General features: G+C 37.5%; 1 protein-coding gene across 1 annotated transcript in view; it reads right to left on the bottom strand.

Annotated features, from left to right (window-relative positions):
• The window catches only part of DIAPH2 (diaphanous related formin 2), a 924,489-nt gene that overhangs the window by 838,817 nt on the left and 64,341 nt on the right, over positions 1–21,331 (bottom strand). The window contains exon 4 of the mRNA XM_036270453.1: positions 7,009–7,113. Within this exon, the coding sequence (XP_036126346.1) occupies positions 7,009–7,113 (105 nt within the window). The remainder of the gene's footprint in view (positions 1–7,008; positions 7,114–21,331) is intronic.

Here is a 21,331-nt window from a genome sequence, read left to right as displayed (position 1 = left end):
GCCAGGTGAGTGAGCAAAGACTAGGAGACGGACGACACAGCCGGCTACGGCAATAACGGTGTGGTAAACAATGACTCTGAACTAAGGGAGCTGTGGTGTCGGTTGTCAGGGGAGAGAATTTAGTTATTTAGGAAAAATAGTCAATAGAACTGGGTAACTGGATGTGGTGGAATCAGTTGTATGCCACTGGTTTCTGGCACAGGCCATTGGATTGCTTATGGTGCCAAGACCAGAAACACAGGCTGGCTCTGGCCCACATTCAAATAGCTCAAGATGCCTTTATGACACAAAACTCCATAATTTAACCTCACCCCTCTATATCTACCAACCAGTTCAATACAGGTCCTCACTGACGCCCACACCAGTCTCCTAGGTAGCCCCCCAAACAAATCTCTCCCCATGGTAATCCAGTACTTCTCAAAGTGTGTTCTTCAGCCCACCTTAACAGAATCTCCTGCGGTGCTTGATAACAAATGCAGAGTTCTTGGCCCTATCCCCACAAAGGACAAAAACTGCATTCTGATACACTTTCAAGTTTGAGAACCATTAGCCTAATCTGACCTACCTACTACGATCAACCCTGCTTAACTTAGCTCAAACTAATTTCTAATATTCTGCCTGGACTTCAAGATCCTCTTTCAGCTTGATTTTTTTTTATTCTTTGCCATGTATATTCTTTGTTCCAGCAAACTCAACCGCATCTCTTGCTTCCCTCTTCCCTGCCCTGCTCCATTGTCATGGAGTTTTCTCTAATCACTGGAACCCTACTTCTCTGTCCTGCTTATGAATTCCTATTACAGTGAGTCCTCACTCGACATCATCCATAGGTTCTTGGAAACTGCAACTTTAAGTGATACGACATATAATGAAACTAAATTAACCACAAACTAATTGATATAAATGAGAGTTAAGTTCCTACAGCATCTCATCAACGTTATAATGAAACGACACTGAACAAAAAATGACGTTATTCGAGGACCTGCTGTACACTTACAATCGGCTTGCACAATTTAAGGTTTGATTATTTCAACATATATTATTGAAACTAAAAGGTCTTATCTCATTCTTATTTTCCGGTCATCAGTGCACCTAGCACAGTTCTTGGCACATAATAAGCACTAAAGAAATATGTGCTGATTTTTTAAATTATCCCAAAAGACTGATGGCTTCCCCCCCCCCCCCACATGTCACATTGAATGAAGAAAGAGAATAGAAGAAATCAAATTTAAAGCAAAACAAATATTAAATGCATCCATTGTTCTAGATTCCACGGTACTTGGTGATGGTAAAAGATGTTTCCTGCTATAGACTGCTTAGTCATAAAGGCAAGGTAATTACACCTAGCTCCCAATTACAATAAAGGCCATTTTGGTGTATTATGTAATAGTGTATCATGTAATCATAACACTGAAATACAGTGCCTTCAATATAATACCTTTAAAAGACAGCAACAGAGTCTTAAAAAACGATGTAAGCCAATCACTTCAATTTATTCAGTGAAATTATATGACTTGCCCAAAGTCACAGAGCTAATCATTGCACCCAACAAAGACAAGCACCCAGGCCTCCTGACTGAATGTCAAGGGTTGTTGTCATCATGCTATGTGCTCAGTGATACTAAAATCAAAGTGAAATATTGTGATAAAAATTCCTGTTAGCATAAACCAACATTTTAGGAGTCTCTCCCTGCCAACATAAGAGACTGAGGTAAAACATGCAATTTCATTAGAACCATAAAGACTGACACAGGCACAATTCCTAAAAGGAAACTTTCTAAGACAAAATACACAAGCATGTTCTAGTTCTAAAACATTTCCCAAAACCACAGGAAAAATACTTATCACAGCTAAATTCTAATCACCTGGTCTTAATATTCATCTCACTGCTTTGATATACACCAAAAGAAGAACCAAACACAAAATACCATAAGCAAAAGTCACTCAATTCCAAAAAGCACAAATTCACATCTAAGAGTAAAACATGTCTGTTGTACTCACCGCAACTTTACTTCCAACTATCTGCATGCAGTGGTCAGCGGACAGTGGTTATGGTGTAAAACAAAAAACAAAAACAAACAGCAACAGTATTAGTAATTAGAAGCTTTTCACAAAAGTGTCTAGTAAATTAGTAAATAGCTAACACTCTGTATGCTTTTAATACTTAAGATCTAGAGACTAAAACAAATATATCAATATTCAAAAATGTGTCAAGTCTGTGGAATAAGGTTTCCCAAACAAAAGATTATTATAATTTGAGGGTTTTATAAAAATGTACTGTGATGGGATCCTCATACAGTGCAACCAAAACATCAGGTAATGCAAGATTAAGTGTAATTAGGAATCAGATATTTTACCAGCCCATAGCCCCTCCAAAAATTAATTATCAATAGAAAATTAAAAATTTTCCCAAGTATTGCTTTTTTTTTTTCCTTTCCCTGTTATAACAAATATACTCGTTAGGTAGAAATAAGGTATTTTAGAATATAGATGTTGCATTCAACGTCATGTATTAAGAAATAAAAATTAGGTTGAGAACTAGAATACTTTACACTGTTACAAATTCAAGGTTTGTAATATTTTGTATTATACTTGAAAATTACAAGGAAGATAGATTGCTTATGATTCTAGTTTTCTAGGTCATCCTAGCATTTCTATTAAAAGATCAGAGTTTTCCATGTAATGTGGAGACAAAGCAGCATTTTATATCTAAACATGCACAGGTCCTCATACAGAGGAAACAGTTCAAACTGTAACTTCGATTGAGTGTTTCCTAACGGATAAGAATTAAGATAATTTCTGAGAGGCAGAATTGTGTTTTTAAAAGCAAGAAGTAAAATCAAAGTCTTAAACATAATTTCATGCCAAAGTCCAAATATAAATCAAATCATTATCAGATTTTAACACTTGAATATCAAGCGATGTCCAAAAAAAGAGCTAATTCACAAAAACCGTTCATCTGATAGAAGTTATTATCAATATGTGTTCTATTTTTCAGCTAGTACTTTAAAAATTAAAATCAAATATAATTGAAATCCCAAGAAGAATCCTAAATTGACCAAGAAACAAGATACAAAAAGATAATGACAGTTTCCAAGTAAAGGATTTCAGAGGAACCCATGAATCCCCCAAGAGAAAAGCAGCTTTCTTAAATATCCACTCGACAGACTATTTACAGGCCGTGATTATATAGTTGAATAACAGCCTCTTTGGCGCCATTAACAGTCTTCTGAATTGAAAGATATGCTATTGACCTAAATTACTCCCCCACCACCACCAAAAAGACAGAGGTCTTATTTGCCCCTTGTTTATTTAGCCCAGACCTGAGACTAAAAACAGAATACCAGCCTGTCTTAACAATAAGGCAGGTCTATACTCGGTGAAACGGCCAGAATATGGCCCATTTAATGATCATTCAGATTACAAAACGACTGCATTTAGCTGAGGCACATACAGCAAACACATCAGATTGGCAGAGGGAAGCTAAGAAAAACTGGTTTGGTCATGTTTGGGTTCAGCTGTTTCACCAAATCCAGACCATGCCTGGAAAAGACCTGAGAACGAAAATATCTGAAAATGGCAAAAGCGAAGCCATAACCCATGTATACAAAGACACGCATAAACATACTGAAACTTGAACTGCTTATCATTCAGCTCAATCTAGAAACAAATCTATAGATGTATTTGGTGTCACTATTTGAAATTATTTCCTATTGAGATTTTTTTTTTTAAATCAAGTATACCCCTCAAGAGCTCTTGTGTCTTCAAAAATAAAATGTTACCTAGTTTAAAAATCTCAACTTCAAAGATTGTGATTTAAGGTAGAAATAAACTGGTTTCCTAATATTCTAATGAGGACCTTGGCATGTGGCAAACCAGGGTTAGGATTTCAGTGACTAATTTTTCCTCAGACCTGTCTATATAGGCTGTTCCGATATAACATACAAGATGCCCTGTGAACCAGTGATGTACTCTGCCCTCTTTCAGGATTATGAATTGGTATGACAGCGTTTGCAATATTAACAAGGCTTGGTTTTCCATTTCTGAAAACATCTGTTGGTGTTTCAAATATAGATTCCTCCAGATTATCTGTGGCCAAATGATCTACACATATCAACTCGTTTAGGTCCAGAACCACGCTCGCTACAATGAGCAAACCAGTCCAGCCGGTGCAGAGAAAAGGTTCTTCTCCACACCCTGATTTCAAGTTCATTCATCTCTGACAGTTACTCAAGCTGCTTTTTCCTTTAATATTCACACAACTAAGCAACAGTTTTCATTATTATCTTTTCATTTCCTTTATATTCTCTTATTCCATGCTAATTTTAGCAAAGTTAATTAAACAATAGTCTCCCGTTTGCTTTGGAAACAGGTTTTGAGCACATACCTGTGTATAGTGTCATTTTGCTTTACTGTCCTTACAGGAACCCAAGAGGGTGGTGGACATTTCTTATTGAGCTCATATTTTGTTTTTCAATTCCATATAAAATGACTAATGCAGGTGTTAAAGGGGAAATGTACAATTTATGTTTCAGTTTAACTGTAATTCTCACATGTTTTCCATGTGACTAGAAAGCAGTTTTCCACCAGGTACTCTAGCCCTTTTTTACTTCAAGATGAAATTTTTGAGTACTTATAAATCATTTTCATAAAGCAGTGGTTATAATCCTATCTACTTTAAATGAGGAAACATTTTTAATCACTGTATCAATATAATAAAAAAAGTAAGCATAGAAAAATATAAGATATGCAAGCAGGATGCAAACCTTGGTTACACGTAGGTAAACAACCATAGGTTAGGTTATAATTTATGCAAATTTCACTGTCATAACCATGAAGAGGTCAAAAGACAAGAGGATTGTTTGTCACTGAATAGCATCCCTGTCACCTTCAAAAAGAAATTACATAAGCCATTATCTTTGTTTTAACAACAGAAAACACAGTACTAATTAATGTCTCCCCAAGGTAAGAAAGCTTTAAAACATGCTTATCAACAGGCTTTCTTTCATAATAATATTTGCTCCAGAAAAAATATTAGCAAATAAACTGTATAATCATGGCACTCTAATGAAAGTGCTGGACACATGTCAGGTGCACATATGTATGCTGAATAAAACAAAGGTCATACAATAAAGACTTATGGTATTGACTTTGAGGCGAAAGACGTTTTCAATGTCTTCTGAGAAATAGTCACTTTCCATTTTCTGAGTAAAGCAATTCAAGAGAGTCCACCCCACATTTCCCCAAGTTTTAGCATTTTAATCTGAAAAATGTGTATATAACTTAAAGTGGGCATTTCTTTGGTCATTTGAAAAGGAAACAATTTGAGAATAAATGAAAACAAGTTCTACATAGCAATAGAGTGAAAATCCAAAGGTGAAGAACTTCATACAATCTTCATTCAATTCAGCCCCACTGACACAAACAAAAACAACCATAAATGAGCCAGAAACACTAACATCATCTCATTAAAAATACGACATGATTATTCATATATTAGTATCTGTATTTGCACTCTGATTTGGTTATACAGATTTACTACTGTGTTGCCTTTAGGTATTTGAAAAAATCACACTGAATGTACACCCTGCATTTTCCTAAAGCATTTCACTGTGAACAATAACTTGAGTGCAAAATGAGAAGAGATTCATCAGAATTTCAAAGTAAAACCCTATGCATCACCTAATTCTATTGAAAACGACGCTCATGGCAAATTTCACTTATCACTCGAAACATATTTCTGCCCTTGGATACCAGAAGCAAATTAAAAAACATGCTGTTGTTCTGCTCTGGCAGAGCTGCAATGCGTTGTGCTTAAATAGTTAGCATTCAGACTTAGCCTGCTTAAAGTGTAATATGGAATCAATATGATCGGAGAATTCAGGGCAAAATACATCAGCAATTACTGTACTGAAACAGCATTAATAGGATAGAAAAATAATTTTAGAATATATTTTTCCAATGAAGAACTATTTTCTTCTCCGGTCAGCTTTTTAAATTTAAAATATGCATGTTTTCAATGTAAATGTGTATGTACATACATTATTTATATATACACACACACACATTATATACATACCACACAAATAAAATCACTGTATGTGTGCATACACATATATAATATATACATGCATGCACAGTGATTTCCTGATCTCTAGATAAGAAAAGGTTTTTCTGTACAGAAAGATAGACAATACATTTCCCCATTTCAAAAATACTCCTTTTTACAAAAAATTTTAAAAATCAATCCTGGAGACTATTTTTGGAAGCACCTTAAGATGTGAACAAAGCAACATATTCCATTAAAACTGCTTTTTTCTTCTGAGAAAGTCTTTTCAATGGACCCTACTTGGAAATCTTTTGAGACTCACACAGATTTTATTAAAGCTCCTATTAAGCAACCTTCTTTATATCAAATTAAGCTGTATAATAACAATTACAAGGCAGTTTGCATAGTTAGTATCACATAAAATAATGGAAAAAATAACTAACAAAACCGCATATTAAAAATATTGTTAAAATATTCATGCAAGCAGACACAAGACATGTAGCTTTAATGTAAACTTAGTTAAAGCTTGTGACTAGGGTCTATTTGTGTCTTCACCCTCAAAATCCGAAATATTCATGTAACTAACTGTATATTAGGTGGAACACCTGCAAATTGCTGTCAATTTTTAGTAAGTGCACAAAAACCTCTACCCTGAGACTCACAGGATTAATTAGGAGCCTTCTATTTTCAGTCCACCCTGTTTGTAATGGAATTCTCTCTAATTATGAACAGTTTTGAAATATATAGTAAATTTGAAAAAATACATGTATAATTTTTTTTTCTGAGTAATCTATATGAGTATAATAAGGCAAGAACTTGAAGGTCTGAGGTTTATTTTATAATAAATTTATCTCTAGTGTTGAAAGTATTACCGATGTCCCCCCTTATTTCCCCTGTTGGTTTATTTTTAAGCAGATAACTCTAAGCTCATTATGTTGGTGCCAGGAAAGGCTCACTACTTACAGATTTGGCTGTGGCAGAAATATACTGGACAACCATCTCGTGTTTGGTGGTAAAATCTTTGTTTCGTAAGGGAGCTTTTCGTTCTTCATTAAGGTTCATGTCTTCCTGTTAGAAAGAACATTATGGGAGAGCATTAGCAAATTTCTGCTTAAGAGTTTCAAAAGTGATTAGTGAATATTAATATTCTGTCTTAAAATAGTAAGTCATGATGAGACTAACAACAATCGTTATTTTTGTGGATTCTTCGCTTTTATTTTCCACTCTAGATACCATACTCTTGTACAAAATCTACCATATATTCATGGTTCTTATATGTCTACATAGTCAAATAATAAGCAGAAAGAAAAAAATTTATCCCACAGAATTGGTCATTTATAGCATAGACAGACATCATACAGCCTTAGCAAAGCTATTTATTTGCCCCGATAGCATAAATAAATAAAATAACATACTTTATTATTTGGCATATGCTCCATTAGGATCACTATTATTTAAAGGAGCAAATACGATTTGTAAATTAACAGAAAATATATATCTATATCACTGAGGAAAAATTAATGAGAAATTTCTGCATTTGAAAAAGCAAAATTTAAAAAAAGGTAGAAATATAGTTAGCTGTATTGGGATGACAAAAATCTCTCACTGGAGGAAAAAAATGTTCCGTTACAAGAACACAGTGTTTTGACGTTCAATAAGCTTTAATCTGGTTGGGAATCTTCCTTTACTTTTATTTACCTTTTTTTTTTCTTTATTTATTTTAGAGAGAGAGGAAGGGAGACAGAGAGATAGAAACATCGATGAGAGAGAACATCGATTGGCCGCCTCCTGCATGCCCCCCACTGGAGATCCGGCCTACAACCTGGGCATGTGTCCTGACCGGGAATCAACAAGGTGACCTCTTGGGTCAGTGCTCAACCAGAGCCGTGCCGGCCGGGTGGGAATCTTTCTTTATTTTGTAGCACACAAATATAAAATTTTCACAAGACAAATCCTTTTTCTTCATTTTGAAACTCATGTTAACCCTTGCAAAATAGTAAGACACCCTTGAGGGTCATCAAGTTTAAAATGACTATGCTTCAAAAAGCAACATCAAAAGAAAAGACAACCGCCCTGGCCGGTTTGTCTCAGCGGTTACAGCGTCAGCCTGCGGTCCAGAGAGACCCGGGTTCGGTTCCTGCTAAGGGCATGTACTTCAGTTTCAGTTTGTCCCCGGCCCAGGTTGGGTTGTGCGGGTGGCAAGCACTCGATGTGTCCCTTTCATGTCGATGTTTTTCTCTCTCTCTCTCTCCCTCCCACTCTATCTGAACAAAATATGGAAAAATGTCCTCGGGTGAGGATTAAAAAAAAAAAAGACAACCTACAGAATGGGTGAAAATGTTTACAAATCATATATGTGATAAAGGACTTGTATCCAGAATATATAAAGAACACTTACAAATCAACAATAAAAAGATAACCAATTACCAATGGGCAGAGGATCTAAATAGACATTTCTCTGAAGAAAATATACAAATGACCAAAAAGCACATGATGTTCAATGTCATTATTCATTAGAGAAATGTAAACAAAAACTACAATGGGATACCACTTCACTCCCACTAGAATGGCTGGAATTTAAAAAAAAAAGGCAATAACAAATGTTGATTTCCATGTGGAGAAACTGAGAATGGGATATGATGCGGCTACTTTGGAAAAGTCTAGCGGTTCCTCAAAAAGTTACACATAGGGTTACCACTTGACCCATATTACACCCAGGAGAAACAAAAACATGTCCACACAAAAAACTTGTACATGAAATGTTTACAGCAGCACGACCAAAGAATGGAAATAACCCAAATGTCCATCAGGTGATGAATATATAAACAAATGTGGTATGTCCACAGAGTGGAATGTTATGTAGCCATAAACAGGAACGAAATACTGATACATGCATGAACCAAGAAATTACATTATGCTAAGTGTAAGAAGCCAGTCGCAAAAGACACATATTGTATGATTCCATTCATATTAAATGTCCAGAATAGACAATTCTAGAGAGACAGAGAGAGGATGGTGGTTGCCAGGGGCTGGGTGGATTGGGGTATGACTGCTGATGAGTATGGTGTTTCTTTTTGAGGTGATAAAAATGTTCTGAAATATTTTGTGATGGTTACACAACTCTTTGAATATACTAAAAAACACACTGAACACTTTTAGAGGGGAGACTTTATAATATGTGAATTGTATCTCAATTTTTTAATTGATTTTTATCCCTTTATTCTCTTAGTAATTCTGGCTATTACTGTTTTTTTAATCAAGTAAACAAATGGACAAAGAAAAATATTAAAATCATTTTAAAGTCCAGCTGGTGTGGCTCAGTGGTTGAACATCGACCCATGTACCAAGAGGGCACCAGTTTGATTCTTGGCCAGGGCACATGCCCAGGTTGTGAGCCCGATCCCCAGTGGGGTGCATGCAGGAGGCGGCCAGTCGATGTTCTCTCTCATCGATGTTTCTCTCTCTCTCTCCCTTTCACTTCCTCTCTCTCAAACAATCAATAAAGAAAAAAAAAATTAAAATTCTTTTAAAGATTCAGATGGGAGAATGTGGGAGAAAGAAACAAAGGATCCGTGGAAATTAATCAAACTACGCCTATGTATTGAATAGTAACTTCGCTGACAGCCAGACTCTTACGATCTATATTTGCACCCACTGCAGTGACTCCTATGTCGATTCCTATAAATGTAGTGTATACAGACATGAGCGCTCCTCCTATCACCACTATCACTGCTTCTACCCGTCTTCCCTATCTTATCATCTTAGTCCTCATTGGTATCATACTTATTGATGATTTACTTGAAGGCAGAAAACACCTTTTTCTTTTCTCCCTTTCTCATAGGCTAAATTTTGCAGTGCTGAATCAATGTCAGATCACAGAAATGAAGTTGGATGGCACTTTTGATGTACTCCATAGATACTCATCTATGTTGTGTGTCAATTTCAACTAATAGGGAACTCACTACCTCGGCAAGCCACCCATCCCATCTTAGGGTAGTTTCATTTTTGCTAAGGTTTTCTTTGGATGACTGGATAGGAAATATGTACAATCAAATATTAATAGCATGTTAACGGGGCAGAATTGTGTCATTTTTTTCCTCTGCTTTCTAAATTTTGAGTCACTTATTTAGCGGATGCATACCATGCACCAGGGGCTTTGCGAGGCTGGCTAGGGGAGTGCAGATTTGCAAGTCTGCCTATACCCACAAATTAAATGAATTATTTATTTGTGAAGCACTTGGGACAATACCTGTTACTTAGTAAATGTCATCTTTTTTTTTTTTTTTTTTAATAGAGTGGGAGGGAGGGAGAGAGTGAGAGAGAAAGAAACATCGATGTGATAGAGCCACATCGACTGGTTGCCTCCTGCACGACCCGACCAGGGCGGGAAAGAACCAAAACCGAGGTACGTGCCCTTGGCTGGAATCGAACCCATGACTCATCAGTCCGCTGGCTGAACACTCCAACTACTGAGCCAAACCGGCCAGGGCAATAGGGTCTTTCTTAAATAAAAACAATAACCCATGGTCTAGTATGGAAGATGGATACATAAAGAAATAATTCTAGCCCTGGCCGGTTTGGCTCAGCGGTTGGAGGATCAGCCTGCAGTCCAGAGAGACCCGGGTTCAGTTCCCGCTGAGGGCACATACGTTGGTTGCAGTTTGTTCCCAGCCCTGGTTGGGTCGTGTGGGTGGCAGCCACTCGATGTGTCCCTTTCGCGTCGATGTCTGTCTCTCTCTCTCTCTCTCTCTCTCTCCCCCCCCCCCCGCCCCCCTCCCTCCCTCTCACTCTGTCTGAACAAAAAATGGAAAAATGTCCTCGGGTGAGGATTAAAAAAAAAAGAAATAATTCCAATAGAGGCATGTAGATGATAGGGAAACACGGAGGACAGATGGAATGATCTGAGAAGTCTTCATTAGAATTTGGGTCTTGAAAGATGAGAAAATCTGAGTGAAGGCAAGGAGACCAGAATGGCCTGCTGTCGTGTGTGGCTGCCCAACAGCATTTGAACATGTCGCTACATTTATCACACCCTCACAGTGTCAGTCCCACCTCGCCAAGGAAGAATTAATAAACACTGCATTTGCCGGGCACCCTTATAACTAGGGTACAGGCATGTGCCCGCGTTTCCACCAATGAAACGCAGTTAAAGGACGTGGAGATTCAGAAACCAACTATGTAAGGAAGGAGGCCACTAGTAAGCCATCCATTTTGCTGGCGTTGTTGGCAAGAGGTGATGTGGTTATGGAACTGATGGCAGCAGCTGCACCTTTTTCATCATGACAGTTTGACCAAGTGGTTTTGGAGTGGCAACAGCTCCTTAATTGGACTGTATTTCAGTTGTGTGGTTCTGGAAGTCATTCCTATAATGATATCTGGAGCCTGTGTCTGCAGCCTATCTGGTCCAAGAGAGCTTCCTAATATATCTTTATAGTGTTTTTGTTTTTCCTATTTAAACTAGCCAGAATAGATTCTCTTATGTTCCATAATTTGAGCTTTTAAAGTAATTCAAGTGACTAATGATGAGAGTCTGAACTAAGAGAGATGGTAGTCAGATTGGACAGAGGGAACAAACTCGACAACCATGTAAATATTTTTCGAAGGCAGCATTCCCTCCTTCGGGATAAAGTATACCTACCAGCTTCAACTTATCTTCATGTGACATGGCTTCGCATCCCTCTCTCTCTCTCTCTCTCAAATATTCTGTGTTTGATAAACCAAGGAAGGAAAGCACTTCCACCTCCTTCATCTTGAAATACTATACCTCTATGGATTCAGCCCCTGATTTTTATACCTACTGGCAAGCACATCAATCTGCTGACTCACACTGTGTTTGTTTCCATCAAAACCCCTAAGTACTGCCCACATATGCTAGGCTATGGCTCTACTGCCTCAAAACATTCTGGTTAAATTAGTCTCCTGCAGATGTGGTTAGCATAAATCTGCATACCCCAAGAGTAGAAGGGACTCTGGACATTGACAAAATTGAGTGTCTGGATTTGTGAACTTCACGCCAGGCCTAAGAGTGCGGTAGTGCCACCTCTGGCAGTCCCAGGTAGAGAATCCGCTCTCCTTCCAGTGACATTTTTACATTACAATGTACCTCCATTCAATTTTTAATGGCACACACTGCTAAGACCAAGCCATCAGAGTAGAATCATTTTCATGGAGGTAAGCAGGGCAATAAGGGGAATATGAGATTACAGACCTCAGAGGAACACTGTCAAGATGAAGCATGATCGTGCACCTCAAGAATGGTGTACAGGGTGGGGCAAAGGTAGGTCTAGAGCCCTGGCCGGTTTGGCTCAGTAGTTAGAGCGTCGGCCTGTGGTCCAGAGAGACCCGGGTTCGGTTCCCGTTAAGGGCACGTACCTTGGTTGCATTTTGTCCCCAGCCCTGGTTGGGTCGTGCAGGTGGCAACCACTCGATCTGTCCCTTTCACGTCGATGTTTCTCTCTCTCTCTCTCTCTCCCTCCCACTCTATCTTAAGAAAAAATGTCCTCAAGTGAGGATAAAAAAAAAAAAGTATGTCTACAGTCCGGCCGGTGTGGCTCAGTGGTTGAGCGTCGACCCATGTACCAACAGGTCACTGGTTCGATTCCCGGTCAGGACACATGCCCGGGTTGTGGGCCCGATCCCCAGTGGGGGGCATGCAGGAGGCGGCCAGTCGATGTTCTCTCTCATTGATGTTTCTATCTCTCTCCCTCTCCCTTCCTCTGTCTCTAAAATCAATAAATATATATATATATATTTTTAAAAAGAGTGGGTTTACAGCTATGAGTCCACGAAAGAGTTTATTCTTGTATTATTTATTATTGTATTGTTTTCCATATGAAGAGCTGTAAACCTACTTTTGCCCCACCCCCTATATTAACTACCTTCAAAAATGCTAGCTATTAGTGTTAGTATCACCTCCTCAGTCTTTTTTTTTTTTTTTTACCTCTTTTGATCTTACCCTGTTTTAATAATGCAAGGCTATTTGTAGTTTTCCCACATACACTGCGCTGTAACCCCCGTCCATTACTATGCGCCTGATGCTGTTCTCTCTGCCCACAAGGCTGGCATCTGCCCCACTCTCTCCATTCACCCCATCTCATCCCACTCGCCCCGCCCAGATCCGTATGTGAACAACTCATCCGTACACTCTTTCTTCATATTTCGTCCAAATTACCTCATTTAGAAATGACTATCTTCATTCTCTTCTTCATATGAATTCTGATGTCACAGCACTTAAACTGCAACTATCTGATAAATCGACCTCCCCTAAATTATAAGCTAACTAAGGCAGATACTGGGTCTTTCCTATCTTTGTAGTCCCAGCAAGGAGCATAGCTCCTGGAATGCACTAAGCATTTAATAAATATTTGTTGAATCAATGTGATATTTAGGACCTTTTCTCTAAATACTTTAATTTGCCTTATAGCCACCAAGATTTTCTATACCCATAAATTTGCTGCATAGGTTGATTGGAAATAGGTACCATTCATATGAACAGAAAATACCAGAATAATGACTCCTTTTATTTTTATAGAAATAAGAAATATACTACTAATTAGGCAGCTAATACTTCCAAATCATTAACTCTAGCTTTATAATACAACCATAAAACTAAATAGAGCAATACTCATAATTCAATATTAATTCCAAACAATGTAATTGAATATGAAACTACTTCTAAACACACTTAGTTCTTATAGTACTCAAAACACAAAAGCAAACTTTTTGTATGCTTAACATTTAGTTAGCATTCTACAGAACATAAGAAAAAATTAGCATTTTGTAGTTTTTAAAAATGTTGTTTGAACTCTAAGCAATTGACCATATATATATATATATATATATACACACACACACACCAAAATATATATATATTTTAATCCTCACCCAAGGACATTTTTCCATTTTTTGTTCAGATAGAGTGAGAGGGAGAGAGAGAAACATCGACGTAAAAGGGACACATCGAGTGGCTGCCACCCGCACGACCCAACCAGGGCCGGGGACAAACTGCAACCGAGGTACGTGCCCTTAGCGGGAACCGAACCCGGGTCTCTCTGGACCACAGGCCAATGCTCTAACCACTGAGCAAACCGGAGAGGGCGACCATTTATATTTTTAAAGCCATATTTGTAAACATTAATTCATTTTTCTCCTTCCACATATGCCACAATGTAATTTTCCCATTACAGACAAATTCCTTCATTTCTTTAGCAAATAAATACTGTACTGTTAAAGTTATCACCGAGGCTCTGGCCGGTTTTGTTCAGTGGCTAGAGCGTTGGCCTGAGGACCACAAAAAAAACTTATTACTGAGGAACCATATTAGAGTCAAAGGAGGTTAGAAGTTGAACCAGTTGCCTATTCATTCATTTGTATTTCTTATTCATTCATTCAAATTCTCTCTCATTCTCCATCTATCGCCCCATAAATCTTTAAACAGGTAAGAATATAATTTTTTAAACTTTCTCATCTTCTAACATCATATTCTAAGTCTTCTTCTGTTTTTCTATTTTGTTTTATGAGAGGTAAATGTCGATCTTTTACATTGTTATGTCTCTTACTTCCCTATAAAAAAGAAGTAGTACTTGTTCATTTATATAAATTTGCTATAAATTTCTTTATTCTCCATTAATTGTGTCTGTTTCTGCAACATGTCTTAATCCCAGTTTAAGACTGGATTCGCCACCTGCTGTTTTAAAATCTGAACTTGGCCTCACCATCAAATGCTTGCCCTGCTCCTTCAGCTTCTCAACAGGAATTTATTCAAGTATGTTTTAACTTCTATGTTTAGGGGACCTGAAAAGAATGAACCAATAATACTCTAGTATCTAAAAATATGCCCTAGCATGAACAGTGATCATAGTTATGTTTGATTATTCTAAAGTTGTAAATTAATGAACTTTTACAGCATTTGTTTCGTTTATTCTTTTCTAAAGATAGGTTCTGCCCAGCCTGTGTGGCTCACTGGTTGAGCATCGACCCCTGCACCAAGAGGTCTCCAGTTCGATTCCTGGTCAGGACACATGCCCAGGTTGTGGGCCTGATCCCCAGTGGGGGGCATACAAAGGGCAGCCAATCAATGTTCTCACCGATGTTTCTATCTCTTTCTCCCTCTCCCTTCCTCTCTCTCTAAAATCAATAAAGAAAAAAAATTAAAGATGGGTTTCATAATTCCTGTAGCTTCTGTGGACCAGAAAGGATAGAATGTTTCTTTATAAATTTCCAATAAAAGTATTAGGAAATTTTCTACATAATTAAATAATTGGCCAATTCTACCAGGCATTAAATAGCTACCTCATGTTTTCAAAAGATCCAGTTAACTTTACCTATATGGACTGTAGCCACATAACATATAGAAGCTTAGATGGAAAACAAAGTTAAATGAAAAAAACTGTCCAAATACATTATGTCTACAAAGATTATAGAGGCGAAAGCATGATATTAAATGAATGTTACTCAGTATGGCACAAAAACTCTTCATCTAATTCTGCTTTTAAGTCCTGTCAGAGGGATCCAACTTTAAATACCTCCATATACCTTTTTCCATCATAAGGGTAAATTCAGAACATATATTCAGATATTGGAAAACAAAAATTATTTTCACTTTCCCTAATCTTTAATCCTGAGATCATCATTCAACCAGTGGTTTCCAGAGTCTAGAGATTACAAAAAGGATCCATCGCAGTTTGTGAAATATTTATTTGTATTCAAAAACTACAAGAGCCCAGCCTGTGTGGCTCAGTGGTTGAGCATCGGCTCATGCACCAAGAGGTCACCGGTTCGAATCCCGGTCAGGGCACAGGCCCAGGTTGTGGGCCCATCCCCAGTGGGGGGCGTGCAGGAGGCAGCTGATTGATGTTTCTCACATCGATGTTTCTATCTCTCCCTTCCTCTCTCACTTAAAAAAAAAAATCAATAAAAACATATTAAGAAAAAAAAAAACTACAAGAAAATAAGCTTTAGTAGTTACCATGAGTATAACACTGGAGCCCTCACTGGATTTATAGGTCCAAATGGTACACGAGGTATCTTAGGGCAGAGTAGGTATTCACAGTGCGTATTTGTTCACCGCCAGTACAGGACAACACACTAGTTTACATGTACCTTGTTAAGTGTGTTTGTAGGTTTTTTAATCTAATTTTAACTAAATCACCCTCAAAATAAAAAAATAAAAAAGGACAAGTGGTTTTGAAAATTTCCTGCAAAGACAACAGATTGACGATAATAGGATAACACCAATAATACAAACACAAGGGAACAAGAAAATGCCAGACTGTTGTATCTCCTACTCATAAGTCTGAGCCTCCCATCAGTCATGCAATATGGTAAAAATAATGAAAATCTAAGGCTAATAAGAAGCGGATCCCACAAGATCAAAAATTATTAAGGTAACTTTGAAATATGGATGGATATCCATTATCAATGATGACTCCACTTTAAGCCACCTGGCCCTAGGAAACCATTTAAAACCCATTTAATAGCAAAAGACAAAAGGTCTGGGGCACTGGGTAAACACTTGGTGAGGCAGCTGAAATAATACATGCGGAACAACACGGCAGTAAACTAGAACAAATGCCTTTGTCAGCAAATACTGTTAGAAGACACTTAGAAATCACTGCTGAAACTTTGCTAAAATGGGTATTAGAAAAATTACTCAGTGTAAAAGGTTTATCATATAGTTAAATGAAAATACAGCTTTTTTTAAAAAACAACTCAGCTTATATTATTTGCTAGATTGTTTCAATAAAATATAGAAAGTACTTTTCTTTGAATCACTAATGGAACAATCTAATAGAGAAAACATATTGGGAAAGTAAATGATTTACTTAATAAAAAGATGCTTTATGAAGAAACTAAGTGGGAAGGATTCCTGAGTAAGGCTACCCCACATGTAAAATTCAAGCTCTTGCAAAAAAGAAGCTGAAACCAAAGACACACAGTGCTACAGAGTCAAGAATATAGCTTTTAGTTTTTGACATAAGTTAGATATTTCAAATACAGTAGAATAGTTACAATATTTTGAAATGAGATAGGAAGTAAGCATGAAAATATGTTGTACCTTACAGAGATACCTCTGGTTATCTCAAGACAAAGTATTTAAAAACCCATGAAATGTAGCATGACGTAGGCATTTTTTCACTCACAAAAAGACAAGTGATCCCTTGATAGTTTAACAATTAGTTTTTTTGGTTTGTTTTTTTAAAAAGTAGCTATTTAAATGAGCTGCATTGGAAAAGACAGACATTGGCAGACCCAACTTCCGGGTATGATCCCTGTATGATTCACTTCTTCCTGGCATTAGATGCAATGTCAGGAGCGGACATTAGTCAACAAAAAAGGGGATGAGGGTCTCCTCATTAAGAATGAAGAAGGAAAAATGCAAAGAGCCCATGTCTTCAACATCTGTTGAGGCCCATTTTTAACCCATTTATATAAAAATATAAAAAACACAACACTCCGGATTGGTTGCAAGAACAACTGATTGTCATCAAGGAAGATGGAAATTTACTACCACGGTTCAGCAGGAAACCTCTGCTTGATTCATCGGCTGGACTCAGAAAAGTTAATACTATGATTTAATAAGTGCTAACGATGTTCTTGTTCCACTTGGAACTACATATCGTTGTCAGATTTGTGTTTCAACTATAACAGACAGCAAACCAAATATCAAAATAAAATTATCTGGGAACTAAACTTTCTAATTACTGTCTTTTTTTTTTTTTTAACAAGACATACAAATGACATTTTCATTGTTCTCACTAGCCATGACAAAACAAAGTTATTAGCTTTTCTCATTCTTTACTATGTATTTTATAATGTACAGAGTATCATTTTATATATATATATGTATATAATTATTAAATAAAATATATTGGGGTTACTTGCTCAAACATGCATTTATACAGGGATGGGCAAAAGTAGGTTTACAGTTATGAGTATGCAAAACAGTTTATTCTTGTATTATGTATTATTATTAACCTACTTTTTCCCACCCCTGTGTGTGTGTGTGTGTGTGTGTGAAGTTTAGAGACCACTACACTAATCCAGAAGCTGACAAAGTTTTCCTGTAAAGGACCAGACAATAAATGTTTACATTTTGAAGGTCACAGGGTCCTTGTCACAGCTACTCACCTCTGCAGTTGTAGCACAGAGGGAGCCATGGAGAATATGTGAACAAATGGCTGTAACTGTGTTCAACAAAACTTTATTTATGAACAATGAATTTCATATAATTTTCATCTGCCCTGAAACAGTCTTCTTTTGATCTGCACCCCCCCCCCAAACCATTTAAACATACAAAAACAAGCTGGCCGGTGTGGCTCAGTGGTTGGGCATCGTCCCAGGCACTGAAAGGCTGCTGGTTCAACTCCGGCAGGGCACACACCCAGGACTGCAGGCTGGACCAATCCCCGGTAGGGGGCGTGAAGGAGGTAACCGATTGGTGCTTCTCTCACATCCCTCACAAAGATGCTCCTGCTCCTCTCTCTCTCTCTCTCTCTTTCTCTCTCTCTCTTTTTCTCCCCCTCCCTCCCTCTCCTTTCCTCCTTCTCTAAAGTAAATTAAAACATATATTTTTTTAATTTATATATATATGATTCTTACCCTGAGAATCGTAAAATAATGAAATCCTAGAGGCAGGGATAGTGCCTTTGTCATCTTTCTGTTCCCTGTACCTAATCTGGCTTTCAGTAGAAAGTTGTCAAAGTCCTCCATGACACAGCAGTTGTCCTGGCTTTTTCTTTCTCACAAGTACACCTTGTGTTCTGCTCTGTCACCCCTATTAGAATATAAGCTCCTTGACGAGAGGGATTTTCTTTATGTGTTCTCTGCTCCGGCATATAGAAGGCATTGGGCTTCAATGCACTTGATCATTCAAACTGGAGAACGACTTAATGCTTTAAGAAATAAAGACTGAAAATTCAGAAGTGGCACTGGATTTTATAGTATATTCCAGTCTTGTCTGTTTCCTCCCTGAGCCCCTGGCACTGGGTTAAGTGTCCACAATAGCCTACTCCCAGCTGTTCCAGTAGCATGGAAATCATCTGTTTACTAGCTTGTCTCCCTGACTAAACTCGGAGCTCTAAGGGGAAAAGGGGGGCGGGGGGGGGGATGCATTCATCTTTGTACCCCCAGCATGTAGCAAGCATAGGACCTGGCACATTGCACATATCAATAAATGGTTGTGAAAATGCATTGGCAATCAACACTAGTAGAACCTTTCAAACAGTAAAAAATATTTTGGAAAACATTTCTATGTACACACCAAGAAGAGAGGCAGGGAACTGTGAAGGTTACCAGCTACAATGAAAACAAATTGCAAACCTAGTTCCTTTCATTCCTCTTCATGGGACTCCTAGCCTACAACTCTCTCAGTTGTGAAACCTTTAATGAGACTTATACTTGGTGAGGAAATTTAAAAGTGACTCACATTTAGTTACCTTTTAGACCTGTTTACTGGGTCAATTTTGCTGGAGTCCTTGTTGACTAGAAATGATGCTGGTGCCCTGGCCGGTTTGGCTCCACGGTTAGAGCATCAGCCTGCGGACCAGAGAGACTCAGGTTCGGTTCCCACTAAGGGCATGTACCTCGGTTGCGGTTTGTCCCCGGCCCCAGTTGCAGTCGTGTGGGTGGCAGCCAATCAATGTGTCTCTCTCGCATCCATGTTTCTCTCTCTCTCTCTTCCCCCCTCTCTCCCTTCTGCTCTATCTGAAGATAAATGCAAAAATGTCCTTGGGTGAGGATTAAAAAAAAAAAATGATGCTGGTGTTCTTTCAGTGTAATGATACAGAGAAAGGATATTGGAAATGGAAATGGAACCAATGGAGATTATGCGATCTAGATCATCTTAAGGATCTAGTCATTTCTGAAAACTATTTCTACTGCTCATTATAGATTTTAAGATCTAGTTTAGCAATCATCTGTTTTAATGTAACTTAACTATTAATTAAAATTACTTCTGTTGAGAACACTGAAAGGGGTGCATCTAAGCTAACCAACTCCTAAAAACAACTGATGATGGGTGAGAAAGAAACCCATGACAGCAGTCAGGGGGGAATAAGCACACTGGGCTCAAGCACAACACCTATCGTTCACAGTTAGTCTCTTAACTGATGAAAACCAAAAGTGAGAGAACAAAATTAAGAGCTCAGAGATTATTTATCAGAGTTCTATCCAATGGAATATGGGATAGATTAGCATTTGTTACATATAACTATAGTCTTATTAAATTATGCCAAAAATGCAAAATACATTAATATAAATTGCTGAATAAAAACAAAGCATAAAGCTTCGCATTTGTACATAGAATCATATATTAAACACTGCTGTTTACAAATGAAGTTGAAATGAAGTGCGCCTAGAAATTAATCATAAATCATCACTAACCTCATCTTTTGCATATACGCCAACTATTTAATTACCTGTATTAGAACACAGTCCTTATTGCCATATTTATATGAATTCAATGTTACCAGTGTAAGCTGGACCTTCACTCAGTAGACCCTGTGGTAGCTAATAGAAATTTAATTCCAATTTGAAGTCTCTATGTTTATTTTTTTAAGCTTAAAATGGAAAGCCCATACCACTGCCCAAAATAAAGAACAACTGCATACACAAGAGCAAGAATATTTAAAAGCAAATGCAAGTGTTAAGGCACATTTCTCTCCTTGCTCTAACTGCATTAATTCAATTTGGATACAAATATCACTATTAAACATTTAATAGTCCTTAAGCAGTATACTCAATGTACAAAACCCAGTCCATTTAGTCTCCGTAAGCTTAAAATGTTGAATAGTTATTCAATTACAGTATTTTTAATTTCCTTATATTTAAAGTGGCAGGGAGGAGACATTTCACCAATGCTACTTAGAGGCAATTCAAAATGCCTCTGATTAACATGAGAAAGGCTACAGAACCTTATTCAAATTTGAATTTGGGGTTAAAGTTGATATGTAATACTACTCTATAGTTCAGTCACCCTTAAAAGTTATCCCCCAAAAGGTGGAAGCAGTATTATTGTTTTGGTCCTACTACTTTCACTCACTTGTGTAACATTTGAAAACATGATTCTGGGTGATCAGAGGAACAGGATTCTTAAAGAACAATTATAATTTACCCATGCAGGTAATTATAAAAATCATATAAAAACAAACGGCTTTTTTTTATTATTATCAAAAGTTTTTATATATTTTTAATTGATTTTTTAGAGACAGAGAAACATTTAACATGAGAGAGAAACATCAATTGTCTGCCTCCTACACGCCCCCTACTGGGGATTAAGCCTGCAACC

Source organism: Molossus molossus, unplaced genomic scaffold (assembly GCF_014108415.1).
Source record: "Molossus molossus isolate mMolMol1 unplaced genomic scaffold, mMolMol1.p scaffold_m16_p_2, whole genome shotgun sequence".
NCBI classification, from domain to species: domain Eukaryota; kingdom Metazoa; phylum Chordata; class Mammalia; order Chiroptera; family Molossidae; genus Molossus; species Molossus molossus.
Note: the sequence above shows the minus strand (reverse complement) of the source record. Positions and strands in the feature narration are given on the sequence as shown.